General features: G+C 40.8%; 1 protein-coding gene across 4 annotated transcripts in view; it reads left to right on the forward strand.

Annotated features, from left to right (window-relative positions):
• Window positions 1–27771, forward strand: part of DGKB (diacylglycerol kinase beta) — a 510469-nt gene that overhangs the window by 92156 nt on the left and 390542 nt on the right. For all 4 annotated transcript variants that reach the window (XM_073333812.1, XM_073333808.1, XM_073333809.1 and 1 more), the window contains 2 exons: window positions 19372–19448; window positions 24257–24277. Coding sequence is in view for 3 of the 4 variants with exons in the window: in XM_073333808.1 (XP_073189909.1) it covers window positions 19372–19448; window positions 24257–24277 (98 nt within the window). In the remaining variant the exon portion in view is untranslated. The remainder of the gene's footprint in view (window positions 1–19371; window positions 19449–24256; window positions 24278–27771) is intronic.

Genomic DNA, 27771 nt, shown 5'->3' on the forward strand with positions numbered 1-27771 from the left:
CAGAGTGAAGGTCTGGCCCCATTGAAGTCAATGGCAAAACTCCTATCTTACTTCACTCGGGTCAGGATTTCACACGTTTAATCTCCATGGTTATTTTGGTGGAACTTAAATATGCAGTGAAATTCACCTGGGTATGGTGTGCCAGTGCAAAGCTTATTCTGCAAATGCTTACACACATACTTAACTGAAAGCAGGTGAATAGTTCCACATAATCCTTCATTTCATCCCAGGGGTCAAGAATCTGAATTTTAATTACTACAGTTTTTTTTTTTTACACATCCTCACAGCGTGTGTGTTTGTCTCTATAATATATATAATTGAAAATCCTATTCACTAATTCTTCATAAGTCACACTTAAATATTAGACAGTCAGTTTTGCAGTTCTGAAAGTTGGGGTCAGAGGGAGAGAGGGCACTGAAACAGCAAAGAAAACTTTTGAAAAAATCAGAAACAAAACAGTTTTTCTAAGACCCATATCTCAAGGACAATCAGTGCAATGAACCTCACACTCTTTAAAAAGAAAAGAAAAAACCTTTTTTTTTTAACCAGAAATCATAAATGACAAATTTCAAGAAAAAAAATTTTTCCCTTAAAAAAATAATTAGGATAGCTTACTCTTCAAGAATCATAGAATATCAGAGTTGGAAGGGACCTCAGGAGGTCATCTAGTCCAACCCCCTGCTCAAAGCAGGACCAGTCCCCAGTGTTTGCCCCAGATCCCTAAATGGCCCCCTCAAGGATTGAACTCACAACCCTGGGTTTAGCAGGCCAATGCTCAAACCACTGAGCTATCCCTCCCCCCGAGGGATGTGTGTAAAGATAAGTATCTGGGCTTTTATAATGGAAATTGGCTCACAGCCTTATTTATGCAGTCAATAGCATGGCTCCATGATTTAATGGTGGTATGATTGTCTCATTCTGCCTTTTTATAAAGCTTTATCTTACAGATACAGACAAGTACTGTGAAACATGGACACAAATGAACAGAGAATGAGAGAAAAGTGACTTAGGGAGAGCACCACAGAGTCACTGACCTTTCATCGCAAATTTCAGGTGTAGGTGCGCAAGCATGCTCGTATCCCCTCCAATTAATAAATCTGCAAGTACTTGAACTTCTTTTCATATTACAGTGTTCTTGTTATAAATAATAATATTATATGTGTTTTGGATGATGGGGGATGTGTAGTCTTTAGTCCCAAGGATTGCATTATCAAATGTCTGCTACTTTTGGCCACCAAAGAACCATTGCTGCTGGAGGAATCTGTGTCTGTTCCAGCCCTAACCTACCTAGAAATTTCCTCCATGCCAGGGAATTCACAAGAAGCTGGGTAAGGCTGTCTTACACTGCCAAAGCAATCTTAGTGGAGAATGTAGCCTCAAATTTGTTAATTAACAAAATATGCACAGAGAGAGCCTGAGGTTTCCCAGAATTCTGGAATACTTGTTTCTCCAAAACAATTTCATTTAATATTCTCCTTTTCACTGTTCATCCTATTAGCAGTATAAAAAAGCTTCTTCTAATTGTTTTGAGTACATATAATGAAAACAAAGATTGTTGGGCTTGATGTAGTAAGATTTGGAAGCCTTTTCATATGTATGAAATATGGTGGCCAGTGCCATGTTTGGAAAATCTTTCTGAAAATTCTTTGGAGGCTTTCTCACCTCCACATATTAGGGATTTTGGAAGGTTGCTGAAATTTTTTGTGTCCCTGCTGTATTAGGCTTACAGAATGGAGGTGCAGGGCTAGAAAATGACTTTTCATTTCCTATTTATTGTAGGTGTCAAATTCAGTTACAATCCAATAAGGAACTTGATTATGAACAGTTCTCATAAAAATTGAAGTACACATCTGGATTTTTAATTGACATGACTCGTACTCTAGCTGTTGTTCAGTAGAAACTACTGCAGTTCAGGTTGCAAAATAGTTTCTGTTATATAGCCCCTTGTTTTCACATTGTCTTCCACATTATTCTCTTTTTGGGGCTTAAATATTTCTTGCTTGCTCTCATTCCAAAGGATTTTTTTATTATTATTTTGGGGGGTAGAAAAGGAAAATCTGATCAAAATTTCCATCATATTTATGTTATCTGGAAATGGAAAAACAATACATTGAATCCAATTCTTAGGTACACATTTTCTCTTGGCATCAAAACCATGCTTCACTGAAGAGAGAGAATTAAAACAAAACAAAAAACAGGAACCGTACTTTTTAAATGTGGATTACAGCAAATATGGTTTGGAATGAGCATGCAATTAGTCTTCAGTGAGAACTAGAATCTTTGTTAAATCTGAAAAAGTTGGTTTTAACAAAGGTTCTGAGTCTGAAAATTGCACTGTAGCATATTCAATATTACTATTTCTATTGTTGTAGATTTATTTATTCTGTCTTTAAACTATTCTGAAACAATATTGCTTTAGCCCAACCCTTACTGTATACCCTGTTCTTTGAAGCCTTGTTTTTTGTTCTAAAGTAACATTTCTGCATTTCCATCCCCCATTCTACCTACACCATCCTTCTTGGCAGTGGCACTATAGCAGTGTTCTTCCCACACTACCGTCGTGGCAATCATCCTGTGATGTTCCACTCTGGTGTTATCTGAACCGGTGATCTGCTAGGTCACTCCAATCCTTGACTCTGGGAGCCAGCCTTACCCTGCTGTGCTGTGAGAACCCCCACTCCTGGGCGGTTCATGCACAGACTCCTGCATGTAAGCTGCTCCTTGGATTGTGCAACCGAATGATACTAACCAATATCTTCGGTCCCAGAAACAACCCTAGAAACCTCCATCTTGCAGTGCCCAGTTATGCCCGCTGGATGCTTATATGAGTTCGTCAACTTAAGAAAGAAATTGATATGTACCAGGCTTGTTATCCCAAGGGGAGTTTCTGACATGCTTCAAACCAAACGCACTGCTTCAGGTAGAATAAACAAACAAAATTATTAACTACAAAGATAGATTTTAAGTGATTATAAGTCAAAGCACAAGAAGTCAGATTTAGTCAAATGAAATAAAAGCAAAACACATTCTAAGCTGATCCTAACACTTTCAACACTTCCCTGTTAACAGTTTTTGAGACCTATATATTAGCCAGTTTTAAATGCATTAATGTGTTACATATTAATTTTTGTATCATTCTTGTTTCAAGATGTCATGTGGTACAAGCCAAATGCCTTACAAAAGTCTAAAAATATCTTTATCAACTACACTTTCTCCACCCCTGTCCCCCAAAAAGAGATCAATAGTTTGACAGGATCTAGTTTCCATAAACCCATGTTTATTGGCATTAATGATATTATCTTCCTTTTAATTCTTTATTAACTGAATTCCATATCAGCTGTTCTGTTATTTTGCCCAGGATTGATACTAGACTGACAGTCCTGTAATTATCTGGGTCATCAGATTTGCTGTTTTAAAATATTGGCACGATGTTAACTTTCTTTCAGTCTTGTGGAACTTCCCCAGTGTTCCAAGACTTATTGAATATCAGTACTAACAGTCCAGAGAGCTCCTTGAGCACCTTTTTTAAAATTCTTGGGTATAAGTTTTTTGGACCCACTGATTTAAAAATTCTTAACTTTAGTAGCTGATGTTTTAACATCATCCTGTGTTAATGTTGGAATGTAAATTATTTCATCACCATCATATGATATGAATACATCATTTGGCTTTTTTCCAAATATAGAACAGAAATATTTATTGAATTCTTCTGCTTTTTCTGATTTATTTTTTGAGCTTAGAATTGAAAGAGTGTACCATGTATTATTTAGACCTCACCAATTATTTTATGTTGAGTATTGTATTGAAACATGTCTCGTCAGAAGCTAACGAACAAGCTAAGTGGAGATCAGTCGGGTACCTATCTTGTACTGTTTTGAAAATATACCCATGCTTACTCAGAAGATTTCTGAATAAATTATTAAATTGAACTGAATATTTATGCTTACAAAATTATCAGTTGGGTGGCAGACTCTGAATTCAGATGCGTGGTTCCATCTCTAGGCTCTGACAATTAGTAGATTCCCTTTCTCAGAGTGCACAAGCAATGCAGCCATCCATGCCACGAATGAGACTAGCATCTATTTATTATTGTTTATACTTTCCTAATGCCTTGGAGTCCTTATCCTGGATCAGGACCCCAGTGTGGTAGGCATTGTATAAACACAGAAAAAGACTGTCTCTGTCCCAAAGAACTTACATTGAAGTATAAAGCAAATGACAACAGTTGGCTATAGATGGACAGGAATACAAGGAAACAATGAGGCAATTTGGTCAATATGATAGTGTGTTGTCAGTACACCAATGGCTTGACTCTTATCAAGCTTTTTGTAGACATCATGGAAAAGGAGAGTTTAAGGAGGATTTTGAAGGAGGATAGTGAGAGCACTGCAGATGTTTACAGGGAACATATCCCAAGAATGAAGGGAAACATGAGAGAAAGCACAAAGGTGCTTGTTTGATAATTTAATAAGTGGGTGATGGAGACTGGCATCATGGGCCAACCGGAGGCAGGAGCTGACATTGATAGTGAGTGACAGATGATGTCTACGGTGGGGATAGGCCATGGAGAGCCATGAAAATGAAGACAATTTAATTTGTTTTATGCGATAGAGAAAGTGGAGCCAATGGAGGAATGCAAAGAGGGGGTGATGGTGAAAATGAAGGGCTAAGAAAATGATCTTTGTAGCAGCATTCTGAATGGATCTGAGTGGGGCAAGAGTGCATTTGTCATGATCAGAGAAGAATGTTGTAGTAGTCGAGATGTAAGATTATGAGAGCCTGGAAAAGAATTTTAAATGTGTGGATGAACAGAAAGGGCCATATCTTAAAGATATTATACAGAAATAATCTGCAAGATTTAGATGTAACCTGTATGTTTTAGTACCAAGAGAGAGGTAGGTGTGAGTTGAACATGACAAGGGTCACTTTATATACTTGCATGACAGGCAGGATGGTGGTAATGTCCACAGTGATCAACTAAAGAAGGTAGCAGAGAGGGCTTGAGGGGTAAGATTAAAACCTGTGTGTTAGCAATATTGAGCTTCAGATAGACATCTGCAAGGAGGTGTCAGAGAGACAGGTTGACATCTGGTGCTTTATTTTAAATTTTGGCAGTTCAGTGGTTTAGAATTATAAATATTATTTACAGTTGTTACTTGAGAATGATTTGTGATTGAGAGCTTTAAGCAGAGGACTGGGAATCAGGAAGCCCTGAGTTCTAATCTCAACTCTCAAACTGATTTCCTGAGTGGTCTTGGGCAAGTTATATGACCTTTTGATTAAAATGTAGTGTCAATCATTTCACTACACTTGTGGTTTGCTATTAGCAGTGTTCAAGAGACCAAATAACCAAGCAAGCCAATTTATTGGCTAAAGGCAAAACAGTACAGTACAAAAATGAGACATACATACCTCATTTTTTGGGAAGCAATTCTTGTCTCGCAGCATGTTGACTTTCTACGGTAGGTGTGCTTCAAAGAAACACCCACAAAACTACCTCTATTTATACCATAGCTGTTTTGCAAGTTAAAAAGCACTGTCACCTGGGACTAAAATTCATCAATCAGCTTTTAAACTTATTTTTAGGTACCATGGTGTGCCTTCTTTATTTTTTGTTTTAGAAATCGCGTCCCAACCTGTGCTAGGACACACCATTCATGTTTCTTGTCCTTGACAGGATTCCTGTGTACTAATGCTACAGTTTTATGAAAGTGTCAGGGGATACTTGACATGGGTAAGCAGAATTGTGGGAAGAGCATAAAACTTTCAGTTAATATAACCTCCCAATGCACACGCATACAATGAATATCATATTAATAATGTAATACTACGCCTAACATATATGTATTGGCTAACAGACCCCTCTGCATTAATATTAACATTTTATAGATGAGGATACTACTTACCTCCCTCAACGAACTACCCTAAGGATTAATTAAATAAATTTGGAAAAGTGTTTCAAATGTTGTTCATAATATCACTTTTTTATTAGTAGATACAGGGACTGTTTGTCAAGCAAATTGGACCCAGGTCCTGACTGGAGCCTCTAGGTACTATGATAACACAAATAATTATTAATAGTAAATTCTGCTTTTAGTTACACAGGTGAAACGACAATTGAAGTCTGTGGGAGAGGCACTTCTGTAACAGAGCAGAATTCAGCTCCAAATTTGTTATGTGATTGCCATCACTAATCATACCTGCAGTGAGAGTCATGTGAAGCGTTTACTGAGTACTAATTTGAAAATCATCCCACTGCTTACATTTATGATAACCTGAGTAGACCTTTTTTATGGCTACCTTGATTTTCTAAACAAATGATGCATTTTTTCTCATGTCCACAGTAAAGGATGCCAGGAAGAATTATTAAGAATGACTGACATTTTCCTCTCAGTATAAGGAGTAAAGCTGTCTCCCTAAAGTACAAAATATACACTTTGTTCAGCATTATCCATGCATTTCTAAAATTTATGTGATGTTCTTACAGAGAACTTCCCTGGGCCAGTGTACAATTCCTTCCTGTCCAGTGTGTGTGTATGGGGGTACTGTAGAGATTCTGGATCCCTTGTTTGAGCAGTTGGGTGAAAAAATATAGGGAGTGGACAGAATTTTGGTTCCATCTGCACATTATCCCATTTGATTTTTATTTATTTAGGCAGTTCAACATAAATAATACTGAATGTTTCCTGCTTAGAGTTCTCTTGACTATTTAGTATATGTGTCAATCTTTCTGTGTATACACTTCCATAGAAGGAACGTTATCAGAAGTGTGGTGTCCAAAGGGTCTGATTTTGGACCCTGAATATGCAATTGTGATATTCTTTTACTTGACAGTTATAAGGTAATGATACAATAAAATAGTTTTCAGAGTAGTAGCTGTGTTAGTCTGTATTTGCAAAAAGAAAAGGAGTACTTGTGACACCTTAGAGACTAACAAATTTATTTGAGCATAAGCTTTCATGAGCAACAGCTCACTTCATCGGATGCATTCAGTGGAAAATACAGTGGGGAGATTTATATACATAGAGAACATGAAACAAGGGGTGTTACCATACACACTTTAATGAGAGTGATCACTTAAGGTGAGCTATTACCAGCAGGAGAGCAGGGGGTTGGCGGGGGGGGAGGAGAGAAAACCTTTCCTAGTGATAATGAAGGTGGGCCATTTCCAGCACTTGACAAGAACGTCTGAGGAACAGTGGGGGGTGGGGGTGGGGGTGGGAAATAAACATGGGGAAATAGTTTTACTTTGTGTAATGACTCATCCATTTCCAGTCTCTATTCAAGCCTAAGTTAATTGTATCCAGTTTGCAAATTAATTCCAATTCAGCAGTCTCTTGTTGGAGTCTGTTTTTGAAGGTTTTTTGTTGAAGGATTGCCACTTTTAGGTCTGTAATCAAGTGACCAGAGAGATTGAAGTGTTCTCCGACTGGATTTTGAATGTTATAATTCTTGACGTCTGATTTGTGTCCATTTATTCTTTTACGTAGAGACTGTCCAGTTTGATGAATGTACATGTTTATTCCCCCCCACCCCCCACTGTTCCTCAGACGTTCTTGTCAACTACTTCTTGTCAAAGTAGCTCCCACTTTGATCGAAGGCATAGGAAGATTTAAGTCAATACTTACTGATATGATTCCATGGGAAATTTTTGTGTTTTGAAGGAAAGCAGAATTTGGCCTGGGAAAGTATAAATACTGCCTTTCTAGAATTCTGCGTTCGCTTGTAGTTCAGATTCTTGTTCCTAAATTCAGACCGTTCTTCTGAATCTTTAAATTAATAAACTTAATATATTCCATAGATACTGTAAAGATATCCTGATCCCAAATAGAGACCAAGAAAAATTATACTAGAAGTAGGAAAGAAATAGAACCTTAAAATTGTTTTAAATTGGGAAAAATTCTCCTAAAAATGTAACTGGACTAAGTTTTTTATAGCATTTGAATCTGACAACATTGTAACTTAAACTGACTTGATACTGATTTAAACTACAGGTTTTCACTTGTATCTGTCAGAGTTATTGTTTACATCTTGTGTATCATGCTAAACTCCCTTCCCTTGATTTACTAAATTATCTGGCTTACTGCTTAAAAGAGCTACCCTTAAAATCTTTGGTTTGATAAATACATAACGCAATCTAATTTGTACTTCTTGTTGTGTTCAGATTGGGAAAAATCATTGGTTAATTTTTGTTTTGATTTGCTTCAACGAGATTCCTAACTTTAAGTACTATTGAGAACTAGTAACTTCATTAAATTATGGTTTTGCTCTGCCCTGTATCTTACGCACTTATCCTCTGTAGCTATGCTGTTTTTGCATGTGTGAATTACCTGCCATGAGAGAAGCATCTCTAGATCTTGCCCACTTGTAATATGGGTGAGTGAGAAAAGTTATCTTTTTAACTTCAGAATCTCACTTCAATAGTTTTTGGGGTGTGTGATATAAGTTTTAGAATACTTTTATGTTAACTTTAATTATCATATTTTTCTAACTACAGAGGGCAAGTCTACACTAGAGCACTACATTGGCACAGCTGCAGCACATCTGGTGAAGACATGCTATGCAGACAGGAAAACGTTCTCCCATTGGCATAAATATTCCATCTCTGTGAGAGACGGAAGCTATGTCAGCAGGAAAGTGTCTCCTGATGACATAGCGTTAGTGTGGGCAGTGCTTACGTTGATGTGTTATGAGTTATGAGGAGAGGCTGAGGGAGCTGGGATTGTTTAGCCTGCAGAAGAGAAGAATGAGGGGGGATTTGATAGCTGCTTTCAACTACCTGAAAGGGGGTTCCAAAGAGGATGGCTCTAGACTGTTCTCAATGGTAGCAGATGACAGAATGAGGAGTAATGGTCTCAAGTTGCAGTGGGGAAGGTTTAGATTGGATATTAGGAAAAACTTTTTCACTAAGAGGGTGGTGAAACACTGGAATGCGTTACCTAGGGAGGTGGTAGAATCTCCTTCCTTAGAGGTTTTTAAGGTCAGGCTTGACAAAGCCCTGGTTGGGATGATTTAACTGGGAATTGGTCCTGCTTTGAGCAGGGGGTTGGACTAGATGACCTTCTGGGGTCCCTTCCAACCCTGATATTCTATGATTCTATGATTCTATGTAACTTACGTTGCTCAGGGTATCCTGTTCGTACCCCTGAGCAACACAGGTTACATTGATTTAAGTGGAAGTGTAGCCCAGTCCATAGTTGCCTAATGCTTTAATGCAGGCATGCTCATGTGCTGCATGTAGCTCTTTTACAGTTAACATGCGGCTTATGGAGCCCTCCCCGTCCCCGCCCCCATTCTCCATCTACCAGATTTGGGGGGAGCTTCCGTCCTGTGCCAGAGTGGTAGGGGGTAGGGGCTTCTGCCCTGTGATGAAGGGAGTCTCAGGGCTTTAGCCCTGTGGGGGGATGCTGGGGCTTGAGGCAGGTGTGCCGAGGCTTGGGGCTTCAGCAGGAGTGGGACTGAAGCCCCAGCAGGCATGCCCCACGGGGCAGAAGCCCCAAGCCCTGGCAGGCATGCCCTGTGGCTCTCAAACTTCTGCAGATTATCTTGTGCGGCTCGGAGGGTCAGTAAGTTTGGACACCCTTGTTTTAATTCTTTACACTTCAAACTAGCCTTATTTCCATTTTTCTGTGTGGATGGTAACTGCTACCGGTTTGCCTGTGTTTATTCCAATTACTAAGTATTGTGCTCCTTTCATTACTTTTCTGCATATCCTACTTTTCTTGATAGTGTTTATACAATATATGTATGTGTGCTTTGTCTGTGACCATCTGTATCTAATACAGGGGTGGGCAAACTTTTTGGACCAAGGGCCACATCTGGGAATAGAAATTGTATGGCGGGCCATGAAAGCTCACAAGATTGGGGTTGGGGTGCAGGGGTGGTGGTGAGGGCTCTGGCTGGGGGAATGCAGGCTCTGGGGTCGGGCTGGAGATGAGGAGTTTAGGGTGTAGGAGAGTGCTCTGGACTGGGACTAAGGGGTTTGGAGGGTGGGAGAGGGATCAGGGCTGGGGCAGGGGGGCTGGGGTGTGGTAAGGGGTAGGCTGCCTGCTAGGGATGCAGGCTCCGGGGTGGGGCTGCAGATGAGGGGTTTGGGGTGCAAGAGGGTGCTCCAGGCTGGGATCAAGGGGTTTGGAGGGTGGGAGGGGGATAAGGGCTGGGGCAGGGGATTGGGGCATGGGGAGAGGCTCAGGAGTGCTGTGTCCAAGTGGCGCTTACCTCAAGCAGCTCCCAGAAGCAGTGGCATGTCCCTTCTCCAGCTCCTATGCAGAGGCATGGCCAGGCAGCTCCGCATGCTGCCCCGTCCACAGGTGCTGCCCCTGCAGCTCCCATTGGAGCGCTGCAGGGGGCCATTGGAGCAGGGCCATTGGAGTGCGTAGGAGCCAGAGGGGAGCCGTGCTGTGGCTTCCGGGAGCCGTGTGGAGCAGCCCACTCACTCTGGGCTCCAGCTGGAGCACCAGATCGGGGCCATGCAGCCGCTTCCAGGAGCGGCATGGTGCGGTCCCCGACCCTGTGCCCTAGCTGAAGCGCTGGATCTGGCCTCGGGCCATAGTTTGCCCACTCCTGATCTAAAAAGTCCCTTCTCCAAATTAACTGAAAGACAAAAATAGCTCCCTTACATCTAACTCTACTTTTCTAAACTGTTCACCTTGCCCATAATTCAGCTTGCAACCTTATGTACTAGCTGTATTATGATCTTTTTGTCACTGCCAACCTTTAGCGTACTAACTCCACCAAATCAAAGCTAATTCCTATCTGCTCTGCACTGTTGTATAATAATCACATTGGATGATTCTTGTACCCCAGCTTTTGTTATGTGTTGTAACCATTTCAACTAGGGTCTGTGTATCTAAATACTGATTAATTTTGAGCAGTAATGGTTGTATGCCTGTGAATTTGCCTGAGACTCATACTTAGCTCTCAGAATATTTTTTTTCTGAAGACAGAAGTAAAGAAATAGTAATGATTTATCTAGCTTTTGTTTTATATTGGCTACTTTCAATTATATTGTCCTATTAAGTTTTGTCCTAAACTATTCTTTCATTAAGTCTTGCTATCAAGTTGAATTATAGTTGTTGTAATTTGATTACTTCATTTAAAATTATACTTCATTATCTGATTCTATTTATTTCAATTTAACCATTTAATTATGTTAAAAATTCTCAGCTACTAGTTAACCTTAATTAGGATAAACAAACTGTTGATGCTGTTAATATCTTAAATAACCGAGTAAATACCATGGTGGTTGATGCTGATATTTTTTTGAATTTTATATTCAGTTTAAACTATTAGTTTGTTCAATATTGTTAACTAACCTTGTTTAAATTTTATTTTATATTTTAGAATTTCAAGTTTAATTAAGAGGGTGCTTTGAGTTGCTACATTGTATCAGTCAGTATTTTTCTTTTTATTTGAAGTACAGTAACACCCCACTTAATGTCCTCTCACTTAAAGTTATTTCGATCTTATGTCCCTGCTCAATTACAGAACACGCTCCATTTAAAGTTGTACAGTGCTTCACTATAACATCGTTTGGCTGTCTGCTTTGTCCACAACTGGCAGTCCCCCATCAGCTCCCCTATGCCCCCCCACAGTGCCTCCCGCCAGCTGGCAGACCCTGTGGATCAGCGCTTTCTCCCTCCTCCCCCCCCCCCGCCTCCTGCCCACGGCAATCAGCTGGCTTGCGGCATTCAGGAGGGAGGGGGGAGAAGCGAGGACTTGGTGCGCAGGCTCCCCCCTGTCCTGCTGCCTCCTGAACTCTGCAAACCAGCTGATTGCCATGGGCAGGAGGCAGGGGAGGGAGGGAGGAGGCTGTGCACTGAGTCTTCACTCCTCCCTGCACCCCCCTGCACCTTGAACCTCGCAAGCCAGCTGATTGCCGCAGGCAGGAGGGAGGGGAGAGGAGGGAAAACGCAGTGTGCCTCCCCCCTCCCTCCCCTGTCTCCTGCCCGCGGCAATCAGTTGGCTTGCGGTGTTCAGGGAGCAGGGGAGGGGGGATGGGGAACCTACATGCCGCATCCTCGCTCCTCCCCCCATCCCTCTTGAACGCTGCAAGCCAGCTGATTGCTGCGGACAGGAGGCAGGGGAAGGAGGGGGAGAAGCGGGACGCGGCATGCAGAGTAAAGGGGCAGAAGCTGGGGGAAGAAGAGGCGGTTAAGGGTGGGGGCGTGGGGGAAGGCGGGGAGTGGGCGGGCTGAGGGTTGAGCCCCCCCACCCCTGGTGCTTGCAGAGTAGGGGAAGCTGCTGCTGCTGTTGAGCAACGTGCTTCTCCTAGCTTACAGCACCTTCAGCCTCCTTGCCTGCCTCTTTGTCTCCAGTGCCAGTGGGCTGTGCCTGTGTAGGGTAAGGCAGGGGCACTTCCGAACTATCGTACTGTACTGTACTGTATGGCAAAAAAAAAATTTCCCTGGAACCTAACGCCCGCCCACCCCCCCCCATTTACATTCATTCTTATGGGGAAATCGGATTCACTTAACATCGTTTCACTTCAAGTCACATTTTTCAGGAACATAACTACAACGTTAAGTGAGGAGTTACTGAAGCTCATTTGCATACTTCTTATTTTCATTGTTTGGTTTCTTTTATCATTTTTGAATACTTGAATAAACATTTGATTTCAAAGTCAAGTTCATTTGTTTATTGTGTGGCATTCCTTAATGGAGAAAGAATCCTTGGTAACTTTTATGTGATGCAGTGTCATTAATAACAATAATAATTAATTCTATCTCTTGATTTATTTTCCTGAATTAGTTGTAGGAGAAGCAATTAATTCTAATGATTTGTTTTCTCTGAATTATTAATTTTAATAATTGTTTGTTTTCTTTTTGTGATTTTCTTTTTAACATTACCTGGTACCCATCCCCTTTCTGCCCCACAAAAGTACAAGGCCAAATCCTGCTTGCCCCCCTTATTTGGATATCATCAATAATAATATTTTAATAATTGTATTACCATAGCACCTGGGAGCCCTAGTCATAGGCCGGGATCTTATTGTGGTAGGTGCTGTGCTAGTCTCACAGACATCAGTAAGACTTCTTCTCATTTTACTCACATGAGGATCTGGCTCATAACGAGGTCACTGCTGTGTGTGTGTCAGGGGAAGGTAATGTCGAAGCTTGGATAAATTGTTTCTTGGGATCTTTAAACTGTATTTCCATTATTTCTTTTAACAAATTCAATAGGGAAGCTGTACATCCATAAAGAGAAAAAACAAAGTCCAAAGAAACACAAGAGAACATATTTTCAGGGATATAAAACAGTGTGCAGCCAAGGTCTCAAAACACATGGAAAAAAATAAATAATAAAGGGATTACTGCATACTAGTTTTAATGATAAAAACAGAAAAACAAAACTGGCCATAATTTTTTTTAAAAGCCACAAGCTAATTAAAAACATAATTAAAAACCTAAACATGCTCATTTTATTTCAACAGTTAAAGTCTGATGTGCAAATGTTTAAACTCCAGAGGGGCTTCCTACGGCCATAATAGTATGTACTGGAACCACAGAGTGGTTAGATTGGTATTCATTTTGGATGATTTATTGTTTTTCCCCCCCTCTCCTGAGTAATGCCATTGTACCACAGTCTCTTCACCTCTACATACTAGAATTTTCATGCGTAAATGTATGTATTTAAGAAAAATGGCGGTCTTGTGTTTAAGATCATGTATTAGGACTGAGGAAACCTGGATTCAGTTTGCAGCTCTGCTACAGACTGAGAGCGTGGCGTTGGGCAAGTTGTTCCGGCTTCATTCCTGAAGACTTGTTCATGTGCTTAATATTATATATTGTGAGTAGTCCCATTAAAGTCACTCAGGCCCCTTCGTTTGTACGGTTAAATGTGCAGAATAAGATCCTTAATCTCTTTGAGTCTCAGTTCCCCATCTGTAAATTATGAATCAGATGACTTCTTTGTCTGATGAATTAGATTGTAAGGTCTTTGGGGTAGGGATTGTCTCTCTCTATGCATAGGCAGCAGGTAGCTAGGGCTAGAGGGAACTCGGTCCCCCCAAATCAGAACCACCCCACTGCCCATGCACAAAGCCCAGAGCCTTTGGTGGCACCAGGGCCTGCTTGGCACTGAGCTGTCTGGCTGCCCAATAGCAGGAGAAGCAGGAAGAGTCCCCAGAGATCAGCAGCAATTGGTGAGGCAAGTCTGTTGGGCCCTGGCATAGTGCTGCAGGCAGAATTCATCCCCAGTGTGGCCATCGAGCCTGCTCCATCCATGGTGTGGTGGTGGCAAGTCTGTCCCACATCTCTGGTCTCTGCAAGAAGAGCTGGGGCTGATGTAAGGGAGTCAAAGGGAGGAGAGGTGAAGAGGCTGCACAGGAGGAAGCCAGACATAGCGACAGCCAGCTGTGGCCGCTGACATCGCCACACCATTCCCTGCATTCCCAACCCCCTCCTGCCATAGACCCCCAAATAAACCCCTCCCACAGTCACCCCATTCTCCTCGCCATGACCCCCAAACCTCTCTGTCCCATAGCCCCCAGATAACCCCCAGAGCCCTGCTTAAATCCATCCAACCCCCTGATAACCTATCCCTAGGGTGACCATATTTTCCAAAGGGAAAATGGGACACTGAGTAGGTCTGGCTCAAGCCGCTCACCCATGCCCTGTCCCCCTCACCACCCGCCAACATATGGGCTGGCCTGTGTCCTGCCCCCCGCTCCTGCCACAGAGGGCTCTCATCTGAGCCCAGATTGCCCCCTGCATGGGGATGGAATTGCTCAGAGCCCTGCCTCCCTCCCACCACTCTCCCCACATGGCTGTTGCTGCTCACTTGAACCCTGCCTCTCCCTCCCCACCCCCAGTGTAGCTGGTGTTGCTGTTCGCTGGAGGCCTGATTTCCGCTTCACCCCCCTGCAGAGCTGGCATCACCACTTGCCCCTCCTTCATATTCCTTTGCATCCTGCTAAGGGTGCGTGCCGCAGTTTTGGGGCAAAAGTGGGCATTTGTCCCATTTGCTCTTGCCACCTGATCATCACTTTTGCCAAAAAAAAAAAAAAAAGAAGCCAGTACAGAGATTAAAGAAAGGGACTGTCCTGGTCAAAGTGGGATGTATGGTCACCCTACCTATCCCCAAAGAAACACACCCGACACAAGTTGAAATTGCCTACTTTGGATCAATCCATAGTCCTGCTTGTAGAAACAGTCTTTCCAGGGTAATTACTTGTTACAATGGTTTCCTCACAAAGAAGGATAATAATTAGTCATTGGATGATAAATCACTTTGTTTCCTTTTTGTATTATGCCTGATCCACATCATACTTTGCAATTTGTTTAGTTTTCCCAGGAAGCATTTACTCATTAGTTGTTTTAATTATCAGTATGGTTGAGAAGGTGTTTTGTTGGATCTTCCCGTTTTCACTGGCTTATAACTTTCCAAACCAATATTTCTTATTTTATTTGATGTGGCCTTCATGTAGCAACGAAGTTTGGAAATGATCTTACAATTCAAGTCCTGTTACAGAAACTGTGAAAGGAGAACTTGATTTCTTTTCTGATAGACCTAGTGAATGAAGGGCAGGCAATCGATGTAATATATTTGGATTACAAAAAAAAAAAAGATATATTGTCTCATGACATTTTTAAAAATTCATTCAAGTTGGCATGGATATTAATACTGTCCTATGGATTGAAAACTGCTTGAAAGACTATAAACAAGGGGAAATTATAAATGACCGTGCCTCAGTTGTTGGAAGGTATATTGTGTTGTGTCTAAAAGACTCCTGGGGAGCTGGGGCAACCTAGGCAGAACTTAGACCCTCATCCCTCCTTTTCAATTACAGGTATGCAGAGTATGGGAGAAGTATGTCATTAGACCACAGGGTCCAGCTGGCATGGATAAAGGGAAGGGGTAGAGATGCTATTGCTGAAACTTTCCCCATCTTAGTTCTACTTGAGATTTTTTTAAAGCATCACTGCTGGGAGCAGAATTAAAAATTTTCAGAAGTTATAAGAAACATATCCAACTTGTTGGTAATAGAGTTTGTATTAATTACAGTTACATATGTATATAATGTTTAAAGATTAATAAAATACCGCTGGGAAAACAAAAGAAGGAAAAGGTATAGCCATTTCTAATAAAAAGCCTTGACTCAATCTTATAGCACTTCAGAGAGGGGAGGCTTTTATTTGGGGGTAGCTTCTGGCCCAGAAAGGGGGAATTTTTATATTTCTCTATTTTACCTACCTGTCTTCCCACCAACATCAGCTTTGTGTTCCTCGGATTTAGTTTCAGCCATCCACCTTTCATACACTTGCTGATCTCAGTCAGGCTCTCAGATAGTTGGATGACTTTGCTATCAGCAAGGGAAGTGATTAGGATATAGTGCAGGTGTGTTCATATGGTTATTCAGCAGGATGGTCAGTAGAATAGATCCTTGTGAGGGGTCTCGTGAAAGAGGAGAAGTTGTCCATCAGCAAGCTCTGAATGCGGCCCAAAGGGAAGGATCTCATCCAACTGAGTGCTTTCTCCGTGAAATTCCTCAGATGACTAAATGTTTGTAGGATCGGGGCCTTAGAGCCTGAAGTGCTTCTCTGCATGGAATATGAGTTTTACAGCACTTAGCACATTGGGGCCCTAATACTGATTTGAGGCCTCCTCTGGGCACTGCAATCACATTAATGTTTAATAATACAAATAGGGCTAATTTTGCCCTGTATCTGTGTTCTTAACATATTGTATAACTCACATTATATGGTACTATTTTCCTTATTACAAAGATTTTTTTGTGTGTCTAGAAAATGAAGTGAACTTGTCTGGTGCATTTCAGATTGTGGGGCATTCACACACCATAGATCATGGAACAAGACAGCAATTAGCAACAGTCTTTCATTATCAGTGTGGATAAAAATCAATGATTTTTTTAAAAAAATAAAAAAAAATATTTAAATCAGATTTTTTTTATTTAAATCGGATTTTTTTGATAAAATGCTTTTTGAGGGAAAAAACCTATCTAAAGATAGGATTATAGCTCAAAGATATCTCATCATGGAATAGGGATTATAAATTCTAATTCTATACTATGAGACAATATATTCATGTAATGTTTATGAAAAGATTTGTAAATGAGTTCCAATAGTTCCTGGATTAGGGACCCAATTTTATGGGGTTCCACAGGTTTCTGTATAGATTATTTAGGTTAATCTTTCTATGTACGCAATGGGACTCAGTGCTCAGTCTAGAAGATACCATCAGAGATTCTTAGTTTTGCAGTTCTCAAACTGTGGATTTGTGTCTCCAGAGGTAACATGCTTGTTAACAGCAAAATTTTTTTAAAATAAATAATATATAGAGGTGAGAAATAACAGACCTCAACTCTGTTGTCCCTCTGCAAATTTGTGTACACAATCAATCGCTTACCTCTCTCTAAAAGTGCAAAGTTTCAAAAAGTTCAATGAATAGAAGATTGTTGGGGGTGGAATAGATCTGGACAAGGAAAAGAAGTCTGGAGAAAAATGTGAGAAGTGAGGGACATATGCTTGTTTTGTTAAAATATTATATGTTTGCTGTTGAAGAAAAAAATCCAGAATACTTAACGTAGTTGTTTTAGTTAAATAAAACAATTTAAATGCCTGTCTGGTGAAGTTCTCCTCCTAATACAGCATGGCAAGAAAATCCTCCAAATATTAATGATTAACCTGTTGAACTGGAGATAGTTTAGCTCCCAATGACTTCATAAATGTCTGCTTCAATTATCTTTGGTAAATGAAATAACCAAACAATCATTCATTTTCTGATACAGCTGTAAAACTAATCTGAAGAGTTTTCAGCATAAATCCCTATTTAAAAATGTGTAGTGTGTACCTTCTAAAAATGAAACCTATATCTATCTCTGAGTTGTGAAGAATATGTATTAAGCTTATAACAACCAATAAGAATGCACTTTTATGTAGAAAACTTTTATGTAGAAAACCAAAATCAAGTCTTCCTGACTAGTGATTTAAATCATGATTTAAATCACTCTGCTCATCATAGTGTCTTATTCGACTATCCCTCAATACAAAGATTATGTCTGCCAAGGGGGTTCATTGGTGGGTTCTTAGGGGGCTGAGGAGTCTTCTCTGATGGATTGCAACATTGTCATGGTGGAGAGACTTGCTTGGGTTAAAGACCCTCAGAGCTATATTGTCCAGAGCTTTCATTATTATATAACTGTGAAAGCATTAGTTCTTACAGTGCTTGAACTACTCTGAAATTATTTCCCCTCAGTTTGTAATGTGTTACAACCAAGACTTTTTTTTTTTAATTACATACATTCCTCCTTGGTGTCATATTTCCCTTTTCAGGTCTATTTATTGATTTAAAGATGCACTTTCTTTTTTTAAATCAGTTTGCAGATGGTGAACTCTAAAAAGCTACCACAGTATTGTATTTTGCTGATATAACTTTAAAAAACACAGAGCTAGGCCTGCTATTTGTAACTTAAAGTGCCTGCTGAAAGCTATTTTAAGACATGACTGAGTTGTTAGTTTCTGTTAGCTGGTTGAAATAACGTGAGATGGTCATGTGTAAGTGAATGGCGTGCTTTGAAAGAATCTGAGTCCAGGGATTTGTATAGTGAATAGTTATTGAAATTTTTGTATTAATAGTGAGCAATCAGAATGTCAGTTGAAAATTATTTACCAGTTGTGAGTCAATACCTGCAGAGCATTCCTGCATGTGGAGTGCTTAAAATCATTCAATTTCAGTTTGAGAATTATAGCTGTGGGGAAAAAGAATACAAATGTTAAAGAGCCATACCGCTGCTGCGGTAGTGTTGCTTTGCGCCATTCTGCTGGGGTAAAATAACTCTTAACACTTGCATAGCTGGCCCTGGTAAGAGAATATTTGAGTGGTGTAGAGTTGGTGCAATGGCTTCTATGCCCTTCCCTGTGGCTGGTGTAGAGGGCATGGTTGCGGAGAAGGAGCATTGCCCTGGTCTTCCTTGCATTCTGGTGTGTCCTGGCTGCTTTCATGACTCTTGTGTCCATTGGGACCTATGCCTGAAAACATCTAGTTTACAAACGCTGGGGAGGACTAGCCTGATCCACTGCTGGCACAGTATCAGGGGAGTGCAAAAGTGACTTAAAGTCGCTGATGTAAACGACCTTTTCTGAAATGTGTTATTCAACCACAGTCAAAGATTAGGTCAGGTACAATTTTTCAAATGTTTTTGTCTTTGTTTTTATTAAATTGGAGGGTACAATATGTTCTCTTCTTACTGCACTCGTAATTCCCATACTCCTAGAGGAGATTACGCATGCACTTTGAAAAGAGACTATATTCTCAACAGCACAAACCCAGTCTGAAACAAATAATGCCTTTCTTGACTACGGTTCATACCGTATAAATCAATTTACTGTTATTTTTTCTGTTTTGTTCTAGACTCCACCAAGAAGATTAAGGATGTTCTGGAAGAATTCCATGGTAACGGTGTGCTAGCAAAATATAATCCTGAAGGGGTAATTCTTCTTTTTTATTCAGTGGTTTAAAATGTGATTAATGTAAAAAATGTTTTAAAAAATGACGTGGCAGAATAAGCATTTATAAATAGATAATTATTTACAAATTTGCTGTTTGGAGTGATGCTTTGTGCTTTTGAAAGTAAAACATATACTGAAGAACGAAAAAAAAAGATTTATTTAACTAAAAGGATCTATTAATATGATCATTTCATAGAATCATAGAAATGTAGGGCTGGAAGGGACCTCAAGAAGTGATCTAGTCCATCATTCAAAAGCCATAGAACACTCATGTTTATTCTGATGAATAATTTATTTGTGTAAACAAAGTTACAGTTGCTCTTTTATTTAAAAAAAATCACTTACAAAAATCTTTGTGGTGAAGTTAAGATGTTGCCACAGAACAATGCCTTCTGCTCCATATATTCTTTTGGGATGTGGGACTTCATAACACCAAATTCAAATTTAAAAAAAACCTAGAAATGCTCAGGTAAGATCTCCTCACGTATCCATGAAGGAATGTTTAGGTTAGAAAAAACAAACTTAGGAAACTCAGGCAATGCTTACTTGTGATGCTGCTTCCCATGCAACCTTAATCCTAGCCACATAAGGACGCAAACACCTTGTTGTATCATTATTTTGGGAGTGAGGAATATTTGCTTGAATTGCAAATTGCCTGAGAGTAATATTAGGAAATTCTACAATGTATTGTTAGGTTCTGTAATTGCAGTAGTGCAGTTAGACCAATAAGGAGAGGTAGCTCAGTGTGTCCAGCGTGATTCCTGTATCAGTGCGGCTACACAAGCTACTACAGGGCCTTGAATATGAATTCTGATTTGGAGTTATGGCGGACACGGATATAATGCCCATTATTATTAGGAGGAGTAGGCGCACTCTGATGTTACCAGTTCCTATTGCAATCAGTGTAGGATAATTAAGGTTGTGTTAGCTCAAGTTTAACCACAAGTTACTAGGCTTCATGCAGGAATTATTGGGTGAAATTCTATGGGCTGTGCTGTGCATGAAATTGGACTAGATGATCACATTGGTCCATTCAGGCCTTAAAATATATGCAGAAGTGGGACCTTGGCTGGTTTTAATAAACTTTTTTTTAAATATTAACTTTCTTTAGTAATATGTAGGGAATCCTTAGCTGAACAGGGAGCTGCAAAATTTATGCTGCTTTTGGTATTGCCCTCAATTCTTGTAGGGAGTTCTTATCTATGGATATGGGATCTTAATCAGTATTTAAAATAAATATATATATTTAAGAAAAAGCATTTCCGTTTATCTTTAAAAGTATTTTTCTATTTAAACCTATGGAATAAAGCCACATACTACTCTTTAGCACATCCATATAATGTATATCAAAACAGCTAATTAGCTCAATATGTATTTTCCTTCTTGGCATATTTTTCTGTGACTTATATGGAATTCATAATATGAGAGCACTTGTGCTAAGTAAACTTTGTTGTGAATCAGTTCCCATATATATTACTTTGTATTGTATATATTAAAGACAAGAAACATTGGCAACTAAAGCCCCTTGAACTTTGAGATCTTCTGTGATACTTCAAATTGTGGTGGTAAAATGCAATAATAAGTAATTTTATCTGACCTCTGGATCTGTATGTATCTGTAGAGCAGTGGTTCTCAACCTATTTATCATTGTGGGCCACATGCACACAATATATATACTACCTGTATGGCCCTGAGGATGTCACATGGGCTGCAGCTGTGTGGTAATTGGGCACCTGCGGATTGAGAACCACTGCCGTAGAGCTATGAGTTATCCTTGGCTGATCATCTTGAATCCGCATTATTTTTATGCCTGGAGTTATGTTATGAAACTTTGTAGTGTACTATATTTATGGAGATAAAAGAGTCTAAACAATCTCATGTTCCAGATTTCTCCTTGTCCTGTGGGTTCAACGCTGTATTCCACTCTAGTGCTGTTGTAGTGCAATTCATTATATGCCACTTTAATAATCAGATTGCTCCAGTACAATTATTACCTTTTTGACATTCAAAACTGAGTTTTGAAATCATGGGGTCTTGTTTCTTCATTGTCTTTCACCTTGTAGAGTCACATAAAGCTGTGCAGAGCGGTCAGATTGGGAGGTTAGTTCAGCAATGGAGATGATGAACTTGGCCATCAGAGGGTTATCCAACATAGGAGGGGACCCTCAAGTGTCATGGACCTGATTGTAGCAGCTCCTATGCCACTCCCTCTTCCTGCTTTTGGTGTAGGGAATGTGACTGAGGCTTCTGTAAAGACCATTGATTCCCAGACATCATTTCAGTCTCACTGTGGTCATTGTCAGCTGGCATAGTTTGGAGCAACCTTTTAGACTTGCTAGGGGATGAGCTCCTAAAACTCATCTCCGTTATTCAGGATTTATCTCAGCTAGTGCATGGCACCCACTGGCCCTTTAGAAGAGCTATATTGAAGAAATAGTCAAGGTTAAGTTAAGAAAGTAGATGGAGCCAAAGACAATGAAATGTTTATGTATAGCAAGACCAGGGCTCTGTTGTAACAAGACTGTTTCAAGGCAGGCTGTTTCAGCAATTGTGTGGCTCAAGGGGACATGCTGTGGCCATTGGATCTAAGCTGCACCTATGAACTGTGAATTTGAGATCCTGTCTTTGTCAGAAACGTGAGAGCACTAGGTGGGTGTATTGCTACTATCCACCTGTGTCAAGGGGATTTTATACTTTTGGGTTTCAGAGTAACAGCCATGTTGCGTATACTTTTGGGGACATTTGCCCTCATTAAAGCTACTTTACAAGGGTATCTGTTTCCTGGGAGGCCCCTCTCTATGCCCCCCATGTGAGTTGGGGTCTGGAAGAGCCTAGTCCCTCTGTGTGGGAAGCTGAGAATAAGCATGTGTGGAACTTGCACCTAGTGCCAAGACTAAGGTGAGTCTTGGGCATGGGCATGCTTGGTGCACAGCACAGACTCACAAGTGCAGTCATTGGGGAGAGGAATAAGAACACCCACTGAGATTAATAGAGCAGTTCACATGTCTCAGAGCTATTGTTTAAAGCTGTATTGATCTCCCTGGGGTGTTCTCGTTTAGCTGAGAACATGTCATTAACATGAAATGGGCCACTTCATCTCTCTGAGGTTATGTTTACTCTGCAATAAAAGACTGGTGGCTCGCCCAGGTCAGCTGACTCAGCTCAGGCTGCATATAAAATTGTAATGTACTGTGACCCTCCCCACCTCTCAGGGTCCTAGAGCCCAGACTCCAGCTCAAGCCCGAAAGTCTTCCCTGCAATGTTATAGCCACACGAGTCTGAGTCAGTTGAGTCACACCATAAGCCTTCTATGCTGCATATGCTTGTCCCAGATTTTTGGGGTAGTGACTCTGCAACTCCATTCTCCTGCCTCTTTCTGCCCCCTGCCTCTGGTACATGCACACCTCACAGACTCACCACTTTCCCACCTCCGTATGGCCTGGTAGCATGAAGTGGCAAGATGGAGTTGGTGAGAGCGTGTGTGTGTGTAGGGTGTACTCAAAGCAGCTGGTGTGTGTGTGGGGGGGTGTTGGCGTAGTAGGTGTGCATGGAGGTGGCTTGGAATAACAAGCATGTTGGAGGGAATGAGGTAGTCGTAGCGGAGTAGTGATCTCGGCAGTTAGTGGGGAATATATGAGTCAGAGCAAGTGAGGGGTGGTGTGGAAACTGTGCAGAAGAGTGTGTGGTGGAAAGAAGGGGTCAGAGAGGTGCAGTGGAGGATGTTGTCGGGTCTGCAGCTCTGTCTCCAACATCCCCCACATACATCAATCAAACAATGATAGGTACTAATATGGCCCTAACACTATAGCATCTGAGCATCTCACAATCTTTAATGTATTTACCCTCACAAGACCCACATGAGGTAGGGAGGTGCTGTCATCCCCACTTTTACAGATAGGAAACTGAGATACAGAGAGTCCAAATGACTCGACTGAGGTCACACAGGGAGTCTGTCGCAGAGCAAAGAATTAAACCTGGGTCTCTTAAGTCCCATGTCCTTATCCTGGACCACCCTTCCTCTCAGATCACCCACAATGTCCGTTCCCCCTTCAAAAAATATCTCCACTGACTCCATACTTGTTCCCATATCCTCTGCTCAGCCTATGGGTCTCATGTTGATGCCTGCCTCTTCTTGGGGAGGACAGTACAGAAGAGAGAACTAGGCTGTACGAACAGGCAGAGAGATCTGAGATAGAATTCATACCCAGAACACAGCTTCTAGAGATACATCTAGAGTGGTAATTTTTGCTCTGAAGTAGTTTTGAGCATTTGTAGATAAATGGCAAAAGTCAATACAATCCCTTCATCCAAAGCACTGCTTTGATTTACTTATTGTACAAATGATAGGAAACGTAGCATTTCATCACAGGTTTTTAAATGGTGCTGACCAGAGACTATCCTTTGCGCTTGTAGTTAAACTGCTCAGAACTGGTTCAGCAACACCGGTTGCTGACATCCATTGTTGACCACAGATAACTTACACAAACTACATTGGGCTGATGGTGAAAGTTGCAAGACATTGTTTTCATTGTTATTTTTCCTTGGATATCTATCATTGCATGGTTAAAAACCAAATGCTTGCACTGTCTAACTAATCAAGACTAGACCCATTTTTAACAACTATTCTAACATAAAATAATAGAATGTTTGTTCTCTTTCAAACCTGTTTATCTACAAAACGAAACTTTCAACTAAAATAGTCCTATTATAAAAACAGAGTCTGAGTGTTACTATATATACTGCATTAATATGTGTGTTCTCTCTTTCTTTCTTTGCATGCACTACAGAAACAAGACATTCTTAATCAAGTAAGTAATCGTTCTTTATTAGATTTTTTGTTATTGCTAATATGAACAGTGATTGTATGTTTGCAGGGTTCCACTGAAACATTCATATATTGATAAATATTTCACGTGGCCACTCTTTCAGGTAATGTATTATAATTTGAAGCTGAGAACAAGGTGTATTCTTACTAAAACAGCATGCTGTTTTTCATTAGGTGAATTTAACTTGTATCATTGTGACTGTCCAAAATTTTGCTAAAAGTGTAATTAAGAGCAACATGGAAAATTGAGGTCGGGTAATCAGCCACAAGATAATGTGTAATTTCTAGTGAGCTCTTGTAAATGTTTTCTGTTCCTGTGAGCTATTATTTTTTGAGAAGCATTAATGTGATCACATAATCTTTTAATGATCAGACTGTGTCATTCACATATACACTGCTGTGTGATACAAAGCCAATTAGTCCCATAAACTATCTACATTTCAGAATTTGAGTAGAATATAAACTTTAGTGTAATTAGCTATATAATAACATTACCCTGTTGTGCTCAGAGCCTAAAACAACAAAATATATCCACACTACAGTAGCTAGCTAACCAGATGAATCTGGAAGTTGAAAGCTGCTTGTCTTCCCTCTGCACATCTATGCAAGGGCCAGAGACAATGTGACTCTTAAGGTTTGTAAATCCTGCTTAGTTCACAATTGAAAATGAATTTCGTAATCTTCCGTAATATCCAAAGAGCATTTATTTTCCACATAACAAAACCATGTCCAATGCAACATGGTTAGTAGCCATGGCTCTAGAGAGGCTCAGTGCTTGGAATAGGAATGTTAAAAATCAGGATTTATATTCAGGAACAAAGTGTCTGTGAGAAATATTGAGTAATGCAGTCAAACACTGTTCCTGACCTCTAAAAATCCAGTGCAGCTCTTCCTTAGCTTTCATTTATACCAAGTTCATCCATTTCCCAGACCCCCAAAACAGTGAGTGAAAGATATTTATCTGGGATATGAAACCATGAGAAGAGGGAGTGAATGCTCCATCTAATTGGCTTATTATACAATAACAGCTCAAGCAGCAATATGTTTGAAGAGCCTCTGCTAACAGTGGCAGCAAGGGATTTCAGAAAATTATGTTCCTCAGCTTTCCAACTACACCACTACCCCAATATAATGTGAACCAATATAACACAAATTCGGATATAACGTGGAAAAGCAGTGCTCCGGGGGGCGGGGCTGCGCGCTCTGGTGGATCAAAGCAAATTCGATAGAATGTGGTTTCACCTATAATGCGGTAAGATTTTTTGGCTCCTGAGGACAGCGTTATATCAGGGTAGTGGTGTACTAGAGAACAGGTCAGCTAGCAAATATTACATACTAACTCAGTGGTGGGTAAACCTTTTGGCCCGAGGGCCACATCTGGGTATGGAAATTGTATGGCGGGCCATGAAAGCTCATGAAACTGGGGGTTGAGGTACGGGAGGGGGTGAGGGCTCTGGCTGGGAGTGCGGGCTCTGGGGTGAGCCCAGAAATGAGGAGTTGAGGGTATGGGAAGGGGCTCTGGGCTAGGGCAGGTTCCTGGCCAATGGGAGTTGTGCTTGGGGCACAGACAGTGTGCGGAGCCCCTGGCTGCCCCTACGTGTAGGAGCCAGAGGATGGATGTGCTGCTGCTTCCGGGAGCCCCCATCCCACTCCCCGGTTGGAGCACCGGAGTGGGGCAAGCCCTGGACCCTGCTCCCTAGCGGGAGCTCGAGCACCAAATTAAAACATCTGAAGGGTTGGATGGGGCCCCCAGGCCGTAGTTTTCCCACCCCTGTACTAATTAGTTACTATCTTTCACATTCTGGGGTGCAATCTAGACCAATGAGAGGTTGTCACTGCCTGCCACTCTAACCCAGCGTGCCTTACAATGCTTTGCTGTTGTAGCTCCCACTCTCAGTTGGGCCACTCTCAGTTTAGCAGCATGCAGGTCACGCTAAGTGTCTGTGTGTAGTTGAAACCCTGATCTGGCAGCTCTGACCCCAGCAGCTTGTCATCAACACACCAGTCACACTGGCTTCCACCAGCCTTGGTTACAAACTGACTTATGACTGACATATGACTTATTTTTAAATATGATTTTATGTGTGCACAAGATTCAGCTTTTATAAGCGAGAAGCTGAAATGATTGAAATGCTAAGCCTCTCCAAAATCAGGATCATAATGGAAACAATATATGAATACAGTAGCAATTGTGGATGGTGATATTGATGATAAGAGGCAGGATAAACATTATCCCTTTTTATGTGACAGTATTTCAAAGTACTGTTTAGTGATTCACTTGAAAATGAAAGTGAGATAAACACTTTGTTGGAAGCAAGATTCAGTCAGATAACTATTGATTTTTTTATATGGCTATTGATGAATTTTTAAAGGTAAAGCATTTGTAAGTTCACGAGTAGAATGAGAAGAAGCACAGTCTTTATGTTTTGGACTTGATTATGGGTTACAGCAATTCAGTTTATATCAGTTTTCTCTGATTGATAATGTGGGACAGTTGTTAAATTGATATGCTGAAACACCAATTGAAAAGCAGTTTTTCTGTGAAATTACTTGCTGCAAGAAACCATGAGAAACAAGGTGTTCTTCAGGGCAGATAATGTCCTCTTTTTTTGTAAAAAGAAAAGGAGGACTTGTGGCACTTTAGAGACTAACACATTTATTTGAGCATAAGCTTTCGTGAGCTACAGCCCACTTCTTCGGATGCATGCAGTGGAAAATACAGTGAGAAGATTTTATATACACAGAGAACATGAAACAATGGGTGTTACCATACACACTATAAGGAGAGTGATCAGGTAAGGGGAGCTATTACCAGCAGGAGAGAGAGAAACAAAAAACCTTTTGTAGTGATAATCAAGGTGGGCCATTTCCAGCAGTTGACAAGAACGTCTGAGGAACAGTGTGTGTATGTGTGTGGGGGGAATAGTTTTACTTTGTGTAATGACACACCCACTCCCAGTCTTTATTCAAGACTAATGTAATGGTGTCCAGTTTGCAAATTAATTCCAATTCAGCAGTCTCTCGTTGGAGTCTGTTTTTGAAGTTTTTTTGTTGAAGAATTGCCACTTTTAGGTCTGTAATCGAGTGACCAGAAAGATTGAAGTGTTCTCCGACTGGTTTTTGAACGTTATAATTCTTGACGTCTGATTTGTGTCCATTTATTCTTTTACGCAGAGACTGTCCGGTTTGGCCAATGTACGTGGCAGAGGGGCATATATTACATTGGTAGATGTGCAGGTGAATGAGCCTCCGATAGTGTGGCTGATGTGATTAGACCCTATGATGGTGTCCCCTGAATAGATATGTGGGCACAGTTGGCAACGGGCTTTGTTGCAAGAATAGGTTCCTCGGTTAGTGGTTCTGTTGTGTGGTGTGTGGTTGCTGGTGAGTATTTGCTTCAGGTTGGGGGGCTGTCTGTAAGCAAGGACTGGCCTGTCTCCCAAAATCTGTGAGAGTGATGGGTTGTCCTTCAGGATA

Source organism: Lepidochelys kempii, chromosome 2 (genome assembly GCF_965140265.1).
Source record: "Lepidochelys kempii isolate rLepKem1 chromosome 2, rLepKem1.hap2, whole genome shotgun sequence".
Lineage (NCBI taxonomy): Eukaryota > Metazoa > Chordata > Testudines > Cheloniidae > Lepidochelys > Lepidochelys kempii.